Raw genomic sequence first — 22,803 nt, 5'->3', positions numbered from 1 at the left:
ACATACAAACTGCATGTGCTATCAATGCTGCCCTGGATGCCACACAGCTGGCAGATCTGGTTTGCCAAAACCTTGTGGCTACCTCCACATACAGATTTACTTTGGGATCCTGCCCTCAGATCGCTTCAGGCTAGGTACCTGACAACTTTGCCCCATTTCCGACGGAGGTACCTGCCTGGGTACCTTCACTTCCCTTCGCTCATCTTGTTTTCCAAAACTTTGGGGCTAGCTCCAAATACACAAATGCTTGTCATAACCAGCTGAAGACCCCTCCACGTTATGTCTCTCTCAACTTTGGCCCTACTTTGGACGTAGCTGCATGCCTGCTAGCAACCATCGCTTCCTCCACAAAAGCTTCTCAAAATGTTTGGGATTATTCCTGGGAGAGATTTACCAGCTGCAAAACCCTTCAGGGTAGGGACACCACAAGTTTGGCCAAGTTTATGCATAACTGTATGCCTGGTAGCTACCCTTGTCTTCTCACCTTGGCATGCTTCTAGAAAAAAGATTTGGCTTCCTCCAACAGAGATTTTTTCTTTGGGGATCCTAAACTCGGATTCCCCTGGGCTAGGTAAAAGAATTTGGGCTATTTTGGACGTTGGTACATGCCCGGTAGCATACTTTGCCTCCGCCAGATTGTACTTTTGAAAAAGTTTTGCCTCCCTGCAGAAGTTCTGGACAAAAGCAGCATACCCACCTGGGGTAGCTACCTGAAGTTTGGACAAATTGGGAATTATGTGCATGCCCAGCAGCTACCCATTCCTCCTCCCAGGCATACTTTCTGAAATGTTTTGGCCTCTTCCAGAGAGAGAGGGACTTGTGGATTCGGTCCGCAGAACCCTTCAGGCTAGGTACTGGAGAACTTGGGCCAATTTTCGATGGAGATGCATGCGAAAAGGCTTCTCTTGCCTCCCGCTTATCTTGGTTGATAAAACTTTGTGGCTACCTCCACATACAGATTTACTTTGGGATCCTGCCCTCAGATCGCTTCAGCGTAGGTACCTGACAACTTTGCCCAATTTCCGACGGAGGTACCTGCCTGGGTACCTTCACTTCCCTTCGCTCATCTTGTTTTCCAAAACTTCTGGGCTAGCTCCAAATACACAAATGCTTGTCAATACCAGCTGAAGACCCCTCCACGTTACGTCTCTCTCAACTTTGGCCCTACTTTGGACGTAGCTGCATGCCTGCTAGCAACCATCGCTTCCTCCACAAAAGCTTCTCAAAATGTTTGGGATTATTCCTGGGAGAGATTTAGCTCTGGGTACCAGCTGCAACGCCCTTCAGGGTAGGGACACCACAAGTTTGGCCAAGTTTATGCATAACTGTATGCCTGGTAGCTACCCTTGCCTTCTCACCTCGGCATGCTTCTGCAAAAGATTTGGCTTCCTCCAACAGAGATTTCTTCTTTGGGGATCCTAAACTCGGATACCTCTGAGCTAGGTAACAGAGAATTTGGGATAGTTTGGAGGTTTTTACATGCCCGCTAGCAACCTTTGCCTCCGCCACATTGTACTTTTGAAAAAGTTTCGCCTCCCTGCGGCAGTTCTTGATAAAAGCAGCGTACCCGTCTAGGGTAGCTACCTGAATTTCGGCCAAATTGGGAATTATGCGCATGCCCAGTAGCTACCCGTTCCTCCTCCCAGGCATACTTTCTGAAATGTTTTTGGCCTCTTCCAGAGAGAGAGGGACTTGTGGATTCGGTCCGCAGAACCCTTCAGGCTAGGTACCTGAGAACTTGGGCCAATTTTCGACGGAGGTGCATGCCAAGAGGCTTCTCTTGCCTCTGGCTGATCTGCTTTGCCAAAACCTTGTGGCTACCTCCACATACAGGTTTACTTTGGGATCCTGCCCTCAGATCGCTTCAGGCTAGGTACCTGACAACTTTGCCCAATTTCCGACGGAGGTACCTGCCTGGGTACCTTCACTTCTCTTCCCTCATCTTTTTTTCCAAAACTTCTGGGCTAGCTCGAAATACACAACTGCTTCTCAATACCAGCTGAAGACCCCTCCACGTTACGTCTCTCTCAACTTTGGCCCTACTTTGGACGTAGCTGCATGCCTGCTAGCAACCATCGCTTCCTCCACAAAAGCTTCTCAAAATGTTTGGGATTATTCCTGGGAGAGATTTAGCTCTGGGTACCAGCTGCAAAGCCCTTCAGGGTAGGGACACCACAAGTTTGGCCAAGTTTATGCATAACTGTATGCCTGGTAGCCACCCTTGCCTTCTCACCTCGGCATGCTTCTGCAAAAGATTTGGCTTCCTCCAACAGACATTTTTTCTTTGGGGATCCTAAACTCGGATTCCCCTGGGCTAGGTAACAGAGAATTTGGGATAGTTTGGAGGTTTTTACATGCCCGCTAGCTACCTTTCCCTCCGCCACATTGTACTTTTGAAAAAGTTTCGCCTCCCTGCGGCAGTTCTGGATAAAAGCACCGTACCCGTCTGGGGTAGCTACCTGAAGTTTGGCCAAATTGGGAATTATATGCATGCCCAGTAGCTACCCATTCCTCCTCCCAGGCATACTTTCTGAAATGTTTTGGCCTCTTCCAGAGAGAGAGGGACTTGTGGATTCGGACCGCAGAACCCTTCAGGCTAGGTACCTGAGAACTTGGGCCAATTTTCGACGGAGGTGCATGCCAAGAGGCTTCTCTTGCCTCTGGCTGATCTGCTTTGCCAAAACCTTGTGGCTACCTCCACATACAGATTTCCTTTGGGATCCTGCCCTCAGATCGCTTCAGGCTAGGTACCTGACAACTTTGCCCAATTTCCGACGGAGGTACCTGCCTGGGTACCTTCACTTCCCTTCGCTCATCTTGTTTTCCAAAACTTCTGGGCTAGCTCCAAATAAACAACTGCTTGTCAATACCAGCTGAAGACCCCTCCACGTTACGTCTCTCTCAACTTTGGCCCTACTTTGGACGTAGCTGCATGCCTGCTAGCAACCATCGCTTCCTCCACAAAAGCCTCTCAATATGTTTGGGATTATTCCTGGGAGAGATTTACCTCTGGGTACCAGCTGCAAAGCCCTTCAGGGTAGGGACACCACAAGTTTGGCCAACTTTATGCATAACTGTATGCCTGGTAGCTACCCTTGCCTTCTCACCTCGGCATGCTTCTAGAAAAAAGATTTGGCTTCCTCCAACAGAGATTTTTTCTTTGGGGATCCTAAACTCGGATTCCCCTGGGCTAGGTAACAGAGAATTTGGGCGACTTTGGAGGTTGGTACATGCCCGGTAGAATACTTTGCCTCCGCCAGGTTGTACTTAGGAAAACGTTTCGCCTCCCTGCGGCTGTTCTGGACAAAAGCAGCGTACCCGTCTGGGGTGGCTATAGGAATTTTGGCCAAATTGGGAATTTGTGCATGCCCAGTAGCTACCCGTTCCTCCTCCCAGGCATACTTTCTGAAATGTTTTGGCCTCTTCCAGAGAGAGAGGGACTTGTGGATTCGGTCCGCAGAACCCTTCAGGCTAGGTACCTGAGAACTTGGGCCAATTTTCGACGGAGGTGCATGCCAAGAGGCTTCTCTTGCCTCTGGCTGATCTGGTTTGCCAAAACCTTGTGGCTACCTCCACATACAGATTTACTTTGGGATCCTGCCCTCAGATCGCTTCAGCGTAGGTACCTGACAACTTTGCCCAATTTCCGACGGAGGTACCTGCCTGGGTACCTTCACTTCCCTTCGCTCATCTTGTTCTCCAAAACTTCTGGGCTAGCTCCAAATAAACAAGTGCTTGTCAATACCAGCTGAAGACCCCTCCACGTTACGTCTCTCTCAACTTTGGCCCTACTTTGGACGTAGCTGCATGCCTGCTAGCAACCATCGCTTCCTCCACAAAAGTTTCTCAAAATGTATGGGATTCTGCCTGAGACACATTTAGCTCTGGGTACCAGCTGCAAAGCCCTTCAGGGTAGGGACACCACAAGTTTGGCCAAGTTTATGCATAACTGTATGCCTGGTAGCTACCCTTCCCTCCTCACCTCGGCATGCTTCTAGAAAAAAGATTTGGCTTCCTCCAAGAGAGATTTTTTCTTTGAGGATCCTAAACCCGGATCCTCTAGGCTAGGTAACAGAGAATTCTGGCTTATTTGGACGTTGGTACATGCCCGCTAGCTACCTTTGCCTCCACCACATTGTACTTAGGGAAAATTTTGCCTTACCTGCGTTAGTTCTGGAAAAGCAGCTTACCTGTCTGGTATTTGTTACCTACCTGTGTCTGCATGTCCTGTAGCTCTCACGGATTACCTCAAATTGTACGGAGGTTCCCCAGGTTTTTCTCCATTTGTTGAGGTCTGCTCCTGTTTGACCCTTAAGGCTCTTTCCAAGCATCTCTTTCAGCCTTTCCTTTTGGCATTCTCCGAACACAGCTGAAACCTCGGCTTGCTGCCTCAAACTCCTCCAAGGCTGTTGCTCTAATTCCTTTGTGTCCATCGGTGTACGTTCCCAACCCTGCAACAATGGAATAGACAGTTTTTGTTTGATTTTGTTTTGTCTGGTTGTTTCTTTTCATTATGACCTTTTCTTTCTTTGGTCTTTCCTTCAGTCCTACCACTTTTGTTAGTTTGAATCCTCCTCTTAGTTTTGTTGTTTCTTTGCTTTCTTCAGACATCAGCACCCCACCCCATTTTCCTTGTGCACTGCCTCCCTCACAGAATCCTACAATGGCTGGGGTTGGAAGAGACCTTAAAGACCATCCAGCTCGAGCCCACCTGCACTGGTGCCCCAGGACCCTGTTGGGAGCCGCACGTCTGGGCTGGGGCCAGCTATGCCTTGGGGCTGACTGAGGCTGTGCCTGTCAGCCCTGCAGTGGGACATGGCGGTTGCCTAGCACCACTCTGGGTCACAATATGCACTGCCCCTGACAGCACAGGGCTGCCATGTGGTCACGGTCCCTGTCCTTGGCTTCCCAAGGAGCTGGGTCCCCATGCTTGGTCCTGAGCAAGGTGGTGCATGTGCGAGTCCATGAGCCCCCAAGTGCCACAGTGCGGACTTCTCACTCTTTCCCCTGGAGATGAACACTCTCTTTTGGTTCCACCATACCTGTGCCCCTGAGAAGCTCCACACCCACGACGTCCATGGCCCAGCTCCCTCGAGCTCACGGCTGGGCTGTCCTGCCCCAGGGGGTCCTGCCAGGTGCCTGGAGCACACTGGAAAAGTTGGGCCTACATGCCTTAGTTCTGAACAAAAGCAGCATACCCAGGCTGTGACAAACCCTCTCTGGGCATCAGAACAGAATCTTGAAGTCTGCGGTGCCCAAAGTGAAACCTTTTTCTTCATTCCTTATAAAATAAACATTAAAGTTAACTCTTAAGGAGATAATGAGATTAAGGAAGTACATGCTAAACAGAAGACTATAATACGCAACTTTTTGCCCAAAATATGCTCATTGTCATCCCAGGGTGGGACAGATAAGCTTAGGATATAAAAGTGTTAGGAGGTAGTGGTAAAAAAGTTAATGACAGCAAAACCCTAGAGTGAGGAAAAAAGGGAGAGCTGGGGGTTGGGGGGGAGAAGAAAAATTGAAAACCTACAAGAGGCAGGCGATGTTCTGTGCTCCTTCTCCACCAAGACAGGGACACCTCCTTGGTAAGCTCTGCACCTTCACCTTCACTATGGTGAGGAATACCTGCGATAGCATTTATACGTTAAATAAACATATTAACTGCCTATTGGGTTAGGGGCATAGATTCATTTTAGCTGCCTATCAGGTCAGTGGAATAGACCCACAAGAAAGAGGACAATCCCTTGTCATGAAGACCTCAGGGTTCTCCCATTTGGCTGCATCTGTTCAAAAACCAGCCTGCATACAAGCGATGCAGGAGAAGGATCTCACGGAGATCCCCAAGGCTAGCCCTGATTGATCTGGCAAGGTTAACTCCCCCTTATCTGTAGCCTCCCAGACTGCATAAAGACACACGTAGCTAGTCTCCAAGACCACATACAAACTGCATGTGCTATCAATGCTGCCCTGGATGCCACACAGCTGGCAGATCTGGTTTGCCAAAACCTTGTGGCTACCTCCACATACAGATTTACTTTGGGATCCTGCCCTCAGATCGCTTCAGGCTAGGTACCTGACAACTTTGCCCAATTTCCGACGGAGGTACCTGCCTGGGTACCTTCACTTCCCTTCGCTCATCTTGTTTTCCAAAACCTCTGGGCTAGCTCCAAATACACAAATGCTTGTCAATACCAGCTGAAGACCCCTCCACGTTACGTCTCTCTCAACTTTGGCCCTACTTTGGACGTAGCTGCATGCCTGCTAGCAACCATCGCTTCCTCCACAAAAGCTTCTCAAAATGTTTGGGATTATTCCTGGGAGAGATTTAGCTCTGGGTACCAGCTGCAAAGCCCTTCAGGGTAGGGACACCACAAGTTTGGCCAACTTTATGCATAACTGTATGCCTGGTAGCTAACCTTGTCTTCTCACCTTGGCATGCTTCTAGAAAAAAGATTTGGCTTCCTCCAACAGAGATTTTTCCTTTGGGGATCCTAAACTCGGATTCCCCTGGGCTAGGTAACAGAGAATTTGGGCTACTTTGGAGGTTGGTACATGCCCGCTAGCATACTTTGCCTCCGCCACATTGTACTTTTGAAAAAGTTTCGCCTCCCTGCGGCAGTTCTTGATAAAAGCAGCGTACCCGTCTAGGGTAGCTACCTGAATTTTGGCCAAATTGGGAATTATGCGCATGCCCAGTAGCTACCTGTTCCTCCTCCCAGGCATACTTTCTGAAATGTTTTGGCCTCTTCCAGAGAGAGAGGGACTTGTGGATTCGGTCCGCAGAACCCTTCAGGATAGGTACCTGAGAACTTGGGCCAATTTTCGACGGAGGTGCATGCCAAGAGGCTTCTCTTGCCTCCCGCTTATCTTGGTTGCCAAAACTTTGTGGCTACCTCCACATACAGATTTACTTTGGGATCCTGCCCTCAGATCGCTTCAGGCTAGGTACCTGACAACTTTGCCCAATTTGGGATCGAGGTACCTGCCTGGGTACCTTCACTTCCCTTCGCTCATCTTGTTTTCCAAAACTTCTGGGCTAGCTCAAAATACACAACTGCTTGTCAATACCAGCTGAAGACCCCTCCACGTTACGTCTCTCTCAACTTTGGCCCTACTTTGGACGTAGCTGCATGCCTGCTAGCAACCATCGCTTCCTCCACAAAAGCTTCTCAAAATGTTTGGGATTATTCCTGGGAGAGATTTACCAGCTGCAAAGCCCTTCAGGGTAGGGACACCACAAGTTTGGCCAAGTTTATGCATAACTGTATGCCTGGTAGCTACCCTTGCCTTCTCACCTCGGCATGCTTCTGCAAAAGATTTGGCTTCCTCCAACAGAAATTTTTTCTTTGGGGATCCTAAACTCGGATTCCCCTGGGCTAGGTAACAGAATTTGGGCTATTTTGGACGTTGGTACATGCCCGGTAGCATACTTTGCCTCCGCCAGATTGTACTTTTGAAAAAGTTTCGCCTCCCTGCGGCAGTTCTTGATAAAAGCAGCGTACCCGTCTGGGGTAGCAACCGGAATTTTGGCCAACTTGGGAATTATCTGCATGCCCAGTAGCTACCCGTTCCTCCTCCCAGGCATACTTTCTGAAATGTTTTGGCCTCTTCCAGAGAGAGAGGGACTTGTGGATTCGGTCCGCAGAACCCTTCAGGATTGGTACCCAAGAACTTGGGCCAATTTTCGACGGAGGTGCATGCCAAGAGGCTTCTCTTGCCTCTGGCTGATCTGGTTTGCCAAACCCTTGTGGCTACCTCCACATACAGATTTCCTTTGGGATCCTGCCCTCAGATCGCTTCAGGGGAGGTACCTGACAACTTTGCCCAATTTCCGACGGAGGTACCTGCCTGGGTACCTTCACTTCCCTTCGCTCATCTTGTTTTCCAAAACTTCTGGGCTAGCTCCAAATACACAACTGCTTCTCAATACCAGCTGAAGACCCCTCCACGTTACGTCTCTCTCAACTTTGGCCCTACTTTGGACGTAGCTGCATGCCTGCTAGCAACCATCGCTTCCTCCACAAAAGCCTCTCAATATGTTTGGGATTATTCCTGGGAGAGATTTACCTCTGGGTACCAGCTGCAAAGCCCTTCAGGGTAGGGACACCACAAGTTTGGCCAAGTTTATGCATAACTGTATGCCTGGTAGCTACCCTTGTCTTCTCACCTTGGCATGCTTCTAGAAAAAAGATTTGGCTTCCTCCAACAGAGATTTTTTCTTTGGGGATCCTAAACTCGGATTCCCCTGGGCTAGGTAACAGAATTTTGGCTATTTTGGACGTTGGTACATGCCCGGTAGCATACTTTGCCTCCGCCAGATTGTACTTTTGAAAAAGTTTCGCCTCCCTGCGGCAGTTCTTGATAAAAGCAGCGTACCCGTCTGGGGTAGCAACCGGAATTTTGGCCAACTTGGGAATTATATGCATGCCCAGTAGCTACCCGTTCCTCCTCCCAGGCATACTTTCTGAAATGTTTTGGCCTCTTCCAGAGAGAGAGGGACTTGTGGATTCGGTCCGCAGAACCCTTCAGGATAGGTACCTGAGAACTTGGGCCAATTTTCGACGGAGGTGCATGCCAAGAGGCTTCTCTTGCCTCTGGCTGATCTGGTTTGCCAAACCCTTGTGGCTACCTCCACATACAGATTTACTTTGGGATCCTGCCCTCAGATCGCTTCAGGGGAGGTACCTGACAACTTTACCCAGTTTCCGACGGAGGTACCTGCCTGGGTACCTTCACTTCCCTTCGCTCATCTTGTTTTCCAAAACTTCTGGGCTAGCTCCGAATACACAACTGCTTGTCAATACCAGCTGAAGACCCCTCCACGTTACGTCTCTCTCAACTTTGGCCCTACTTTGGACGTAGCTGCATGCCTGCTAGCTACCTCTCCTTCCTCCACGAGAGTTTCTCAAAATGTATGGGATTCTGCCTGACACACATTTAGCTCTGGGTACCAGCTGCAAAGCCCTTCAGGGTAGGGACACCACAAGTTTGGCCAAGTTTATGCATAACTGTATGCCTGGTAGCTACCCTTGTCTTCTCACCTTGGCATGCTTCTAGAAAAAAGATTTGGCTTCCTCCAACAGAGATTTTTTCTTTGGGGATCCTAAACTCGGATTCCCCTGGGCTAGGTAACAGAATTTTGGCTATTTTGGACGTTGGTACATGCCCGGTAGCATACTTTGCCTCCGCCAGATTGTACTTTTGAAAAAGTTTTGCCTCCCTGCAGAAGTTCTGGACAAAAGCAGCATACCCACCTGGGGTAGCTACCTGAAGTTTGGACAAATTGGGAATTATGTGCATGCCCAGCAGCTACCCGTTCCTCCTCCCAGGCATACTTTCTGAAATGTTTTGGCCTCTTCCAGAGAGAGAGGGACTTGTGGATTCGGTCCGCAGAACCCTTCAGGGTAGGTACTGGAGAACTTGGGCCAATTTTCGATGGAGATGCATGCGAAAAGGCTTCTCTTGCCTCCCGCTTATCTTGGTTGATAAAACTTTGTGGCTACCTCCACATACAGATTTCCTTTGGGATCCTGCCCTCAGATCGCTTCAGCGTAGGTACCTGACAACTTTGCCCAATTTCCGACGGAGGTACCTGCCTGGGTACCTTCACTTCCCTTCGCTCATCTTGTTTTCCAAAACTTCTGGGCTAGCTCCAAATACACAACTGCTTGTCAATACCAGCTGAAGACCCCTCCACGTTACGTCTCTCTCAACTTTGGCCCTACTTTGGACGTAGCTGCATGCCTGCTATCAACCATCGCTTCCTCCACAAAAGCTTCTCAAAATGTTTGGGATTATTCCTGGGAGAGATTTACCTCTGGGTACCAGCTGCAACGCCCTTCAGGGTAGGGACACCACAAGTTTGCCCAACTTTATGCATAACTGTATGCCTCGTAGCTACCCTTGCCTTCTCACCTCGGCATGCTTCTGCAAAAGATTTGGCTTCCTCCAACAGAGATTTCTTCTTTGGGGATCCTAAACTCGGATACCTCTGAGCTAGGTAACAGAGAATTTGGGATAGTTTGGAGGTTTTTACATGCCCGCTAGCAACCTTTGCCTCCGCCACATTGTACTTTTGAAAAAGTTTCGCCTCCCTGCGGCAGTTCTTGATAAAAGCAGCGTACCCGTCTAGGGTAGCTACCTAAATTTCGGCCAAATTGGGAATTATGCGCATGCCCAGTAGCTACCCGTTCCTCCTCCCAGGCATACTTTCTGAAATGTTTTTGGCCTCTTCCAGAGAGAGAGGGACTTGTGGATTCGGTCCGCAGAACCCTTCAGGATAGGTACCTGAGAACTTGGGCCAATTTTCGACGGAGGTGCATGCCAAGAGGCTTCTCTTGCCTCTGGCTGATCTGCTTTGCCAAAACCTTGTGGCTACCTCCACATACAGGTTTACTTTGGGATCCTGCCCTCAGATCGCTTCAGGCTAGGTACCTGACAACTTTGCCCAATTTCCGACGGAGGTACCTGCCTGGGTACCTTCACTTCTCTTCCCTCATCTTTTTTTCCAAAACTTCTGGGCTAGCTCCAAATACACAACTGCTTCTCAATACCAGCTGAAGACCCCTCCACGTTACGTCTCTCTCAACTTTGGCCCTACTTTGGACCTAGCTGCATGCCTGCTAGCAACCATCGCTTCCTCCACAAAAGCTTCTCAAAATGTTTGGGATTATTCCTGGGAGAGATTTACCTCTGGGTACCAGCTGCAAAGCCCTTCAGGGTACGGACACCACAAGTTTGGCCAAGTTTATGCATAACTGTATGCCTGGTAGCTACCCTTGCCTTCTCACCTCGGCATGCTTCTGCAAAAGATTTGGCTTCCTCCAAGAGAGATTTTTTCTTTGGGGATCCTAAACTCGGATTCCCCTGGGCTAGGTAACAGAGAATTTGGGATAGTTTGGAGGTTTTTACATGCCTGCTAGCTACCTTTGCCTCCGCCACATTGTACTTTTGAAAAAGTTTTGCCTCCCTGCGGCAGTTCTGGATAAAAGCACCGTACCCGTCTGGGGTAGCTACCTGAATTTTGGCCAAATTGGGAATTATACGCATGCCCAGTAGCTACCCATTCCTCCTCCCAGGCATACTTTCTGAAATGTTTTGAGCCTCTTCCAGAGAGAGAGGGACTTGTGGATTCGGTCCGCAGAACCCTTCAGGCTAGGTACCTGAGAACTTGGGCCAATTTTCGACGGAGGTGCATGCCAAGAGGCTTCTCTTGCCTCTGGCTGATCTGGTTTGCCAAAACCTTGTGGCTACCTCCACATACAGATTTACTTTGGGATCCTGCCCTCAGATCGCTTCAGGCTAGGTACCTGACAACTTTGCCCAATTTCCGACGGAGGTACCTGCCTGGGTACCTTCACTTCTCTTCGCTCATCTTGTTTTCCAAAACTTCTGGGCTAGCTCCAAATAAACAACTGCTTGTCAATACCAGCTGAAGACCCCTCCACGTTACGTCTCTCTCAACTTTGGCCCTACTTTGGACCTAGCTGCATGCCTGCTAGCAACCATCGCTTCCTCCACAAAAGCCTCTCAATATGTTTGGGATTATTCCTGGGAGAGATTTACCTCTGGGTACCAGCTGCAAAGCCCTTCAGGGTAGGGACACCACAAGTTTGGCCAACTTTATGCATAACTCTATGCCTGGTACCTACCCTTGCCTTCTCACCTCGGCATGCTTCTAGAAAAAAGATTTGGCTTCCTCCAAGAGAGATTTTTTCTTTGGGGATCCTAAACTCGGATTCCCCTGGGCTAGGTAACAGAGAATTTGGGCGACTTTGGAGGTTGGTACATGCCCGGTAGAATACTTTGCCTCCGCCAGGTTGTACTTAGGAAAACGTTTCGCCTCCCTGCGGCTGTTCTGGACAAAAGCAGCGTACCCGTCTGGGGTGGCTATAGGAATTTTGGCCAAATTGGGAATTTGTGCATGCCCAGTAGCTACCCGTTCCTCCTCCCAGGCATACTTTCTGAAATGTTTTGGCCTCTTCCAGAGAGAGAGGGACTTGTGGATTCGGTCCGCAGAACCCTTCAGGCTAGGTACCTGAGAACTTGGGCCAATTTTCGACGGAGGTGCATGCCAAGAGGCTTCTCTTGCCTCTGGCTGATCTGGTTTGCCAAAACCTTGTGGCTACCTCCACATACAGATTTCCTTTGGGATCCTGCCCTCAGATCGCTTCAGGCTAGGTACCTGACAACTTTGCCCAATTTCCGACGGAGGTACCTGCCTGGGTACCTTCACTTCCCTTCCCTCATCTTGTTCTCCAAAACTTCTGGGCTAGCTCCAAATAAACAAGTGCTTGTCAATACCAGCTGAAGACCCCTCCACGTTACGTCTCTCTCAACTTTGGCCCTACTTTGGACGTAGCTGCATGCCTGCTAGCAACCATCGCTTCCTCCACAAAAGTTTCTCAAAATGTATGGGATTCTGCCTGACACACATTTAGCTCTGGGTACCAGCTGCAAAGCCCTTCAGGGTAGGGACACCACAAGTTTGGCCAAGTTTATGCATAACTGTATGTCTGGTAGCTACCCTTCCCTCCTCACCTCGGCATGCTTCTAGAAAAAAGATTTGGCTTCCTCCAAGAGAGATTTTTTCTTTGAGGATCCTAAACCCGGATCCTCTAGGCTAGGTAACAGAGAATTCTGGCTTATTTGGACGTTGGTACATGCCCGCTAGCTACCTTTGCCTCCACCACATTGTACTTAGGGAAAATTTTGCCTTACCTGCGTTAGTTCTTGAAAAGCAGCTTACCTGTCTGGTATTTGTTACCTGCCTGTGTCTGCATGTCCTGTAGCTCTCACGGATTACCTCAAATTGCACGGAGGTTCCCCACTTTTTTCTCCATTTGTTGAGGTCTGCTCCTGTTTGACCCTTAAGGCTCTTTCCAAGCATCTCTTTGAGCCTTTCCTTTTGGCATTCTCCGAACACAGCTGAAACCTCGGCTTGCTGCCTCAAACTCCTCCAAGGCTGTTGCTCTAATTCCTTTGTGTCCATCGGTGTACGTTCCCAACCCTGCAGCAATGGAATAGACAGTCTTTGTTTCATTTTCTTTTGTCTGGTTGTTTCTTTTCATTATGACCTTTTCTTTCTTTGGTCTTTCCTTCAGTCCTACCACTTTTGTTAGTTTGAATCCTCCTCTTAGTTTTGTTGTTTCTTTGCTTTTTTCAGACATCAGCACCCCACCCCATTTTCCCTGTGCACTGCCTCCCTCATAGAATCCTACAATGCCTGGGGTTGGAAGGGACCTTAAAGACCATCCAGCTCGAGCCCACCTGCACTGGTGCCCCAGGACCCTGTTGGGAGCCGCACGTCTGGGCTGGGGCCAGCTCTGCCTTGGGGCTGACTGAGGCTGTGCCTGTCAGCCCTGCAGTGGGACATGGCGGTTGCCTAGCACCACTCTGGGTCACAATATGCACTGCCCCTGACAGCACAGGGCTGCCATGTGGTCACGGTCCCTGTCCTTGGCTTCCCAAGGAGCTGCGTCCCCATGCTTGGTCCTGAGCGAGGTGCTGGATGTGCGAGTCCAGGAGTCCCAAGTGCCACAGGGTGGACTTCTCTCTCTTCCCCTGGAGCTGAACACTCTCTTTTGGTTCCACCATACCTGTGCCCCTGAGAAGTTCCACACCCACGACGTCCATGGCCCAGCTCTCTCAAGCTCACGGCTGGGCTGTCCTGCCCCAGGGGGTCCTGCCAGGTGCCTGGAGCACACTGGAAAAGTTGGGCCTACATGCCTTAGTTCTGAACAAAAGCAGCATACCCAGGCTGTGACAAACCCTCTTTGCGCATCAGAACAGAATCTTGAAGTCTGCCGTGCCCAAAGTGAAACCTTTTTCTTCATTCCTTATAAAATAAACATTAAAGTTAACTCTTAAGGAGATAATGAGATTAAGGAAGTACATGCTAAACATAGAAGACTATAATACGCAACATTTTGCCCAAAATATGCTCATTGTCATCCCAGGGTGGGACAGATAAGCTTAGGATATAAAAGTGTTAGGAGGTAGTGGTAAAAAAGTTAATGACAGCAAAACCCTAGAGTGAGGAAAAAAGGGAGAGCTGGGGGGTTGGGGGGCAGAAGAAAAATTGAAAACCTACAAGAGGCAGGCGATGTTCTGTGCTCCTTCTCCACCAAGACAGGGACACCTCCTTGGTAAGCTCTGCACCTTCACCTTCACTTTGGTGAGGAATACCTGCGATAGCATTTATACGTTAAATAAACATATTAACTGCCTAGAGGTTAGGGGCATAGATTCATTTTAGCTGCCTATCAGGTCAGTGGAATAGACCCACAGGAAAGAGGACAATCCCTTGTCATGAAGACCTCAGGGTTCTCCCATTTGGCTGCATCTGTTCAAAAACCAGCATGCATACAAGCAATGCAGGAGAAGGATCTCTTCCGGAGATCCCCAAGGCTAGCCCTGATTGATCTGGCAAGGTTAACTCCCCCTTATCTGTAGCCTCCCAGACAGCATAAAGACACACGTAGCTAGTCTCCAAGACCACATACAAACTGCCTGTGCTATGGATGCCACACAGCTGCCCTGGATGCCACACAGCTGGCAGATCTGGTTTGCCAAAACCTTGTGGCTACCTCCACATACAGATTTACTTTGGGATCCTGCCCTCAGATCGCTTCAGGGGAGGTACCTGAAAACTTTGCCCAATTAGGGACCGAGGTACCTGCCTGGGTACCTTCACTTCCCTTCGCTCATCTTGTTTTCCAAAACTTCTGGGCTAGCTCCAAAACACAACTGCTTGTCAATACCAGCTGAAGACCCCTCCACGTTACGTCTCTCTCAACTTTGGCCCTACTTTGGACGTAGCTGCATGCCTGCTAGCTACCTTTGCTTCCTCCACAAAAGCTTCTCAAAATGTATGGGATTCTGCCTGACACACATTTAGCTCTGGGTACCAGCTGCAAAGCCCTTCAGGGTAGGGACACCACAAGTTTGGCCAAGTTTATGCATAACTGTATGCCTGGTAGCTACCCTTCCCTCCTCACCTCGGCATGCTTCTAGAAAAAAGATTTGGCTTCCTCCAACAGAGATTTTTTCTTTGGGGATCCTAAACTCGGATTCCCCTGGGCTAGGTAACAGAGAATTTGGGCGACTTTGGAGGTTGGTACATGGCCGGTAGAATACTTTGCCTCCGCCAGATTGTACTTAGGAAAACGTTTCGCCTCCCTGCGTTAGTTCTGGACAAAAGCAGCGTACCCGTCTGGGGTAGCAACCGGAATTTTGGCCAAATTGGGAATTATGTGCGTGCCCAGTAGCTACCCGTTCCTCCTCCCAGGCATACTTTCTGAAATGTTTTGGCCTCTTCCAGAGAGAGAGGGACTGGTGGATTCGGTCCGCAGAACCCTTCAGGATAGGTACCCGAGAACTTGGGCCAATTTTTGACGGAGGGGCATGCCAAGAGGCTTCTCTTGCCTCTGGCTGATCTGCTTTGCCAAAACCTTGTGGCTACCTCCACATACAGATTTCCTTTGGGATCCTGCCCTCAGATCGCTTCAGGCTAGGTACCTGACAACTTTGCCCAATTTCCGATGGAGGTACCTGCCTGGGTACCTTCACTACCCTTCGCTCATCTTGTTTTCCAAAACTTTTGGGCTAGCTCCAAATACACAACTGCTTGTCAATACCAGCTGAAGACCCCTCCACGTTACGTCTCTCTCAACTTTGGCCCTACTTTGGACCTAGCTGCATGCCTGCTAGCAACCATCGCTTCCTCCACAAAAGCCTCTCAATATGTTTGGGATTATTCCTGGGAGAGATTTACCTCTGGGTACCAGCTGCAAAGCCCTTCAGGGTAGGGACACCACAAGTTTGGCCAAGTTTATGCATAACTCTATGCCTGGTACCTACCCTTGCCTTCTCACCTCGGCATGCTTCTAGAAAAAAGATTTGGCTTCCTCCAAGAGAGATTTTTTCTTTGGGGATCCTAAACTCGGATTCCCCTGGGCTAGGTAACAGAGAATTTGGGCGACTTTGGAGGTTGGTACATGCCCGGTAGAATACTTTGCCTCCGCCAGGTTGTACTTAGGAAAACGTTTCGCCTCCCTGCGGCTGTTCTGGACAAAAGCAGCGTACCCGTCTGGGGTGGCTATAGGAATTTTGGCCAAATTGGGAATTTGTGCATGCCCAGTAGCTACCCGTTCCTCCTCCCAGGCATACTTTCTGAAATGTTTTGGCCTCTTCCAGAGAGAGAGGGACTTGTGGATTCGGTCCGCAGAACCCTTCAGGCTAGGTACCTGAGAACTTGGGCCAATTTTCGACGGAGGTGCATGCCAAGAGGCTTCTCTTGCCTCTGGCTGATCTGGTTTGCCAAAACCTTGTGGCTACCTCCACATACAGATTTCCTTTGGGATCCTGCCCTCAGATCGCTTCAGGCTAGGTACCTGACAACTTTGCCCAATTTCCGACGGAGGTACCTGCCTGGGTACCTTCACTTCCCTTCCCTCATCTTGTTCTCCAAAACTTCTGGGCTAGCTCCAAATAAACAAGTGCTTGTCAATACCAGCTGAAGACCCCTCCACGTTACGTCTCTCTCAACTTTGGCCCTACTTTGGACGTAGCTGCATGCCTGCTAGCAACCATCGCTTCCTCCACAAAAGTTTCTCAAAATGTATGGGATTCTGCCTGACACACATTTAGCTCTGGGTACCAGCTGCAAAGCCCTTCAGGGTAGGGACACCACAAGTTTGGCCAAGTTTATGCATAACTGTATGTCTGGTAGCTACCCTTCCCTCCTCACCTCGGCATGCTTCTAGAAAAAAGATTTGGCTTCCTCCAAGAGAGATTTTTTCTTTGAGGATCCTAAACCCGGATCCTCTAGGCTAGGTAACAGAGAATTCTGGCTAATTTGGACGTTGGTACATGCCCGCTAGCTACCTTTGCCTCCACCACATTGTACTTAGGGAAAATTTTGCCTTACCTGCGTTAGTTCTTGAAAAGCAGCTTACCTGTCTGGTATTTGTTACCTGCCTGTGTCTGCATGTCCTGTAGCTCTCACGGATTACCTCAAATTGCACGGAGGTTCCCCACTTTTTTCTCCATTTGTTGAGGTCTGCTCCTGTTTGACCCTTAAGGCTCTTTCCAAGCATCTCTTTGAGCCTTTCCTTTTGGCATTCTCCGAACACAGCTGAAACCTCGGCTTGCTGCCTCAAACTCCTCCAAGGCTGTTGCTCTAATTCCTTTGTGTCCATCGGTGTACGTTCCCAACCCTGCAGCAATGGAATAGACAGTCTTTGTTTCATTTTCTTTTGTCTGGTTGTTTCTTTTCATTATGACCTTTTCTTTCTTTGGTCTTTCCTTCAGTCCTACCACTTTTGTTAGTTTGAATCCTCCTCTTAGTTTTGTTGTTTCTTTGCTTTTTTCAGACATCAGCACCCCACCCCATTTTCCCTGTGCACTGCCTCCCTCATAGAATCCTACAATGCCTGGGGTTGGAAGGGACCTTAAAGACCATCCAGCTCGAGCCCACCTGCACTGGTGCCCCAGGACCCTGTTGGGAGCCGCACGTCTGGGCTGGGGCCAGCTCTGCCTTGGGGCTGACTGAGGCTGTGCCTGTCAGCCCTGCAGTGGGACATGGCGGTTGCCTAGCACCACTCTGGGTCACAATATGCACTGCCCCTGACAGCACAGGGCTGCCATGTGGTCACGGTCCCTGTCCTTGGCTTCCCAAGGAGCTGCGTCCCCATGCTTGGTCCTGAGCGAGGTGCTGGATGTGCGAGTCCAGGAGTCCCAAGTGCCACAGGGTGGACTTCTCTCTCTTCCCCTGGAGCTGAACACTCTCTTTTGGTTCCACCATACCTGTGCCCCTGAGAAGTTCCACACCCACGACGTCCATGGCCCAGCTCTCTCAAGCTCACGGCTGGGCTGTCCTGCCCCAGGGGGTCCTGCCAGGTGCCTGGAGCACACTGGAAAAGTTGGGCCTACATGCCTTAGTTCTGAACAAAAGCAGCATACCCAGGCTGTGACAAACCCTCTTTGCGCATCAGAACAGAATCTTGAAGTCTGCCGTGCCCAAAGTGAAACCTTTTTCTTCATTCCTTATAAAATAAACATTAAAGTTAACTCTTAAGGAGATAATGAGATTAAGGAAGTACATGCTAAACATAGAAGACTATAATACGCAACATTTTGCCCAAAATATGCTCATTGTCATCCCAGGGTGGGACAGATAAGCTTAGGATATAAAAGTGTTAGGAGGTAGTGGTAAAAAAGTTAATGACAGCAAAACCCTAGAGTGAGGAAAAAAGGGAGAGCTGGGGGGTTGGGGGGCAGAAGAAAAATTGAAAACCTACAAGAGGCAGGCGATGTTCTGTGCTCCTTCTCCACCAAGACAGGGACACCTCCTTGGTAAGCTCTGCACCTTCACCTTCACTTTGGTGAGGAATACCTGCGATAGCATTTATACGTTAAATAAACATATTAACTGCCTAGAGGTTAGGGGCATAGATTCATTTTAGCTGCCTATCAGGTCAGTGGAATAGACCCACAGGAAAGAGGACAATCCCTTGTCATGAAGACCTCAGGGTTCTCCCATTTGGCTGCATCTGTTCAAAAACCAGCATGCATACAAGCAATGCAGGAGAAGGATCTCTTCCGGAGATCCCCAAGGCTAGCCCTGATTGATCTGGCAAGGTTAACTCCCCCTTATCTGTAGCCTCCCAGACAGCATAAAGACACACGTAGCTAGTCTCCAAGACCACATACAAACTGCCTGTGCTATGGATGCCACACAGCTGCCCTGGATGCCACACAGCTGGAAGATCTGGTTTGCCAAAACCTTGTGGCTACCTCCACATACAGATTTACTTTGGGATCCTGCCCTCAGATCGCTTCAGGGGAGGTACCTGAAAACTTTGCCCAATTAGGGACCGAGGTACCTGCCTGGGTACCTTCACTTCCCTTCGCTCATCTTGTTTTCCAAAACTTTTGGGCTAGCTCCAAAACACAACTGCTTGTCAATACCAGCTGAAGACCCCTCCACGTTACGTCTCTCTCAACTTTGGCCCTACTTTGGACGTAGCTGCATGCCTGCTAGCTACCTTTGCTTCCTCCACAAAAGCTTCTCAAAATGTATGGGATTCTGCCTGACACACATTTAGCTCTGGGTACCAGCTGCAAAGCCCTTCAGGGTAGGGACACCACAAGTTTGGCCAAGTTTATGCATAACTGTATGCCTGGTAGCTACCCTTCCCTCCTCACCTCGGCATGCTTCTAGAAAAAAGATTTGGCTTCCTCCAAGAGAGATTTTTTCTTTGGGGATCCTAAACTCGGATTCCCCTGGGCTAGGTAACAGAGAATTTGGGCTACTTTGGAGGTTGGTACATGGCCGGTAGAATACTTTGCCTCCGCCAAGATTGTACTTAAGGAAACTGTAAGGAACTGTAAGGATTGTACTTAAGGAAACTGTACTTAAGATTGTACTTAGGAAAACGTTTCGCCTCCCTGCGTTAGTTCTGGACAAAAGCAGCGTACCCGTCTGGGGTAGCAACCGGAATTTTGGCCAAATTGGGAATTATGTGCGTGCCCAGTAGCTACCCGTTCCTCCTCCCAGGCATACTTTCTGAAATGTTTTGGCCTCTTCCAGAGAGAGAGGGACTGGTGGATTCGGTCCGCAGAACCCTTCAGGATAGGTACCCGAGAACTTGGGCCAATTTTTGACGGAGGGGCATGCCAAGAGGCTTCTCTTGCCTCTGGCTGATCTGCTTTGCCAAAACCTTGTGGCTACCTCCACATACAGATTTCCTTTGGGATCCTGCCCTCAGATCGCTTCAGGCTAGGTACCTGACAACTTTGCCCAATTTCCGATGGAGGTACCTGCCTGGGTACCTTCACTAGCCTTCGCTCATCTTGTTTTCCAAAACTTTTGGGCTAGCTCCAAATACACAACTGCTTGTCAATACCAGCTGAAGACCCCTCCACGTTACGTCTCTCTCAACTTTGGCCCTACTTTGGACGTAGCTGCATGCCTGCTAGCTACCTTTGCTTCCTCCACAAAAGCCTCTCAATATGTATGGGATTCTGCCTGAGATACATCTAGCTCTGGGTACCAGCTGCAAAGCCCTTCAGGGTAGGGACACCACAAGTTCGGTCAAGTTTACAGGGAAGTGTATGCCTGGTAGCTACCCTTGCCTTCTCACCTTGGCATGCTTCTAGAAAAAAGATTTGGCTTCCTCCAACAGAGATTTTTTCTTTGGGGATCCTAAACTCGGATACCTCTGGGCTAGGTAACAGAGAATTTGGGCTAATTTGGAGGTTGGTACATGCCCCGTAGCATACTTTGCCTCCGCCAGATTGTACTTCGGAAAACGTTTCGCCTCCCTGCGGCAGTTCTGGACAAAAGCAGCGTACCCGTCTGGGGTAGCTACCGGAATTTTGGCCAAATTTGGAATTATGCGCATGCCCCGTAGCTACCCGTTCCTCCTCCCAGGCATACTTTCTGAAATGTTTTGGCCTCTTCCAGAGAGAGAGGGACTTGTGGATTCGGTCCGCAGAACCCTTCAGGATAGGTACCCGAGAACTTGGGCCAATTTTTGACGGAGGGGCATGCCAAGAGGCTTCTCTTGCCTCTGGCTGATCTGGTTTGCCAAAACCTTGTGGCTACCTCCACATACAGATTTCCTTTGGGATCCTGCCCTCAGATCGCTTCAGGCTAGGTACCTGACAACTTTCCCAATTTCCGACGGGGGTACCTCCCTGGGTACCTTCACTTCCCTTCGCTCATCTTGTTTTCCAAAACTTTTGGGCTAGCTCCAAATACACAACTGCTTGTCAATACCAGCTGAAGACCCCTCCACGTTACGTCTCTCTCAACTTTGGCCCTACTTTGGACGTAGCTCCATGCCTGCTAGCAACGATCGCTTCCTCCACAAAAGCCTCTCAAAATGTATGGGATTCTGCCTGACACACATTTAGCTCTGGGTACCAGCTGCAAAGCCCTTCAGGGTAGGGACACCACAAGTTTGGCCAACTTTATGCATAACTGTATGCCTGGTAGCTACCCTTGCCTTCTCACCTCGGCATGCTTCTGCAAAAGATTTGGCTTCCTCCAACAGAGATTTCTTCTTTGGGGATCCTAAACTCGGATACCTCTGAGCTAGGTAACAGAGAATTTGGGATAGTTTGGAGGTTTTTACATGCCCGCTAGCAACCTTTGCCTCCGCCACATTGTACTTTTGAAAAAGTTTCGCCTCCCTGCGGCAGTTCTTGATAAAAGCAGCGTACCCGTCTAGGGTAGCTACCTAAATTTCGGCCAAATTGGGAATTATGCGCATGCCCAGTAGCTACCCGTTCCTCCTCCCAGGCATACTTTCTGAAATGTTTTTGGCCTCTTCCAGAGAGAGAGGGACTTGTGGATTCGGTCCGCAGAACCCTTCAGGCTAGGTACCTGAGAACTTGGGCCAATTTTCGACGGAGGTGCATGCCAAGAGGCTTCTCTTGCCTCTGGCTGATCTGCTTTGCCAAAACCTTGTGGCTACCTCCACATACAGGTTTACTTTGGGATCCTGCCCTCAGATCGCTTCAGCGTAGGTACCTGACAACTTTGCCCAATTTGGGACGAAGGTACCTGCCTGGGTACCTTCACTTCTCTTCCCTCATCTTTTTTTCCAAAACTTCTGGGCTAGCTCCAAATACACAACTGCTTCTCAATACCAGCTGAAGACCCCTCCACGTTACGTCTCTCTCAACTTTGGCCCTACTTTGGACGTAGCTGCATGCCTGCTAGCAACCATCGCTTCCTCCACAAAAGCTTCTCAAAATGTTTGGGATTATTCCTGGGAGAGATTTAGCTCTGGGTACCAGCTGCAAAGCCCTTCAGGGTACGGACACCACAAGTTTGGCCAAGTTTATGCATAACTGTATGCCTGGTAGCTACCCTTGCCTTCTCACCTCGGCATGCTTCTGCAAAAGATTTGGCTTCCTCCAACAGAAATTTTTTCTTTGGGGATCCTAAACTCGGATTCCCCTGGGCTAGGTAACAGAGAATTTGGGATAGTTTGGAGGTTTTTACATGCCTGCTAGCTACCTTTGCCTCCGCCACATTGTACTTTTGAAAAAGTTTCGCCTCCCTGCGGCAGTTCTGGATAAAAGCACCGTACCCGTCTGGGGTAGCTACCTGAATTTTGGCCAAATTGGGAATTATACGCATGCCCAGTAGCTACCCATTCCTCCTCCCAGGCATACTTTCTGAAATGTTTTGAGCCTCTTCCAGAGAGAGAGGGACTTGTGGATTCGGTCCGCAGAACCCTTCAGGCTAGGTACCTGAGAACTTGGGCCAATTTTCGACAGAGGTGCATGCCAAGAGGCTTCTCTTGCCTCTGGCTGATCTGGTTTGCCAAAACCTTGTGGCTACCTCCACATACAGATTTACTTTGGGATCCTGCCCTCAGATCGCTTCAGGCTAGGTACCTGACAACTTTGCCCAATTTCCGACGGAGGTACCTGCCTGGGTACCTTCACTTCTCTTCGCTCATCTTGTTTTCCAAAACTTCTGGGCTAGCTCCAAATAAACAACTGCTTGTCAATACCAGCTGAAGACCCCTCCACGTTACGTCTCTCTCAACTTTGGCCCTACTTTGGACCTAGCTGCATGCCTGCTAGCAACCATCGCTTCCTCCACAAAAGCCTCTCAATATGTTTGGGATTATTCCTGGGAGAGATTTACCTCTGGGTACCAGCTGCAAAGCCCTTCAGGGTAGGGACACCACAAGTTTGGCCAACTTTATGCATAACTCTATGCCTGGTACCTACCCTTGCCTTCTCACCTCGGCATGCTTCTAGAAAAAAGATTTG

General features: G+C 49.4%; 1 protein-coding gene and 1 long non-coding RNA gene across 5 annotated transcripts in view; one reads left to right on the top strand and one right to left on the bottom strand.

Annotated features, from left to right (window-relative positions):
- LOC308178702 (uncharacterized protein) overlaps positions 1-22,803 on the bottom strand; it is a 48,751-nt gene that overhangs the window by 3,115 nt on the left and 22,833 nt on the right. Inside the window, exons 12-15 of one of the 4 annotated variants that reach the window (XM_080557696.1) lie at positions 18,306-18,400; positions 16,934-17,222; positions 14,096-14,190; positions 12,724-13,012 (exon numbers count right to left, since the gene is read on the bottom strand). In XM_080557696.1, the coding sequence (XP_080413822.1) occupies positions 12,724-13,012; positions 14,096-14,190; positions 16,934-17,222; positions 18,306-18,400 (768 nt within the window). Of the gene's footprint in view, positions 1-12,723; positions 13,013-14,095; positions 14,191-16,933; positions 17,223-18,305; positions 18,401-22,803 lie in introns of those variants that run through there. The other 3 variants (XM_080557697.1, XM_080557698.1, XM_080557699.1) reach the window with 3 other exon arrangements.
- Positions 1,350-16,828, top strand: LOC308178709. Its single transcript, XR_013939933.1, has 4 exons — positions 1,350-3,194; positions 7,384-9,131; positions 10,879-11,783; positions 15,118-16,828. It is a non-coding gene; the product is annotated as an uncharacterized lncRNA (long non-coding RNA).

The sequence above is a fragment of the Anser brachyrhynchus genome (assembly GCF_964034855.1).
Source record: "Anser brachyrhynchus genome assembly, chromosome: 16".
NCBI lineage: Eukaryota > Metazoa > Chordata > Aves > Anseriformes > Anatidae > Anser > Anser brachyrhynchus.
This window is presented reverse-complemented; position numbering and strand designations above follow the sequence as displayed.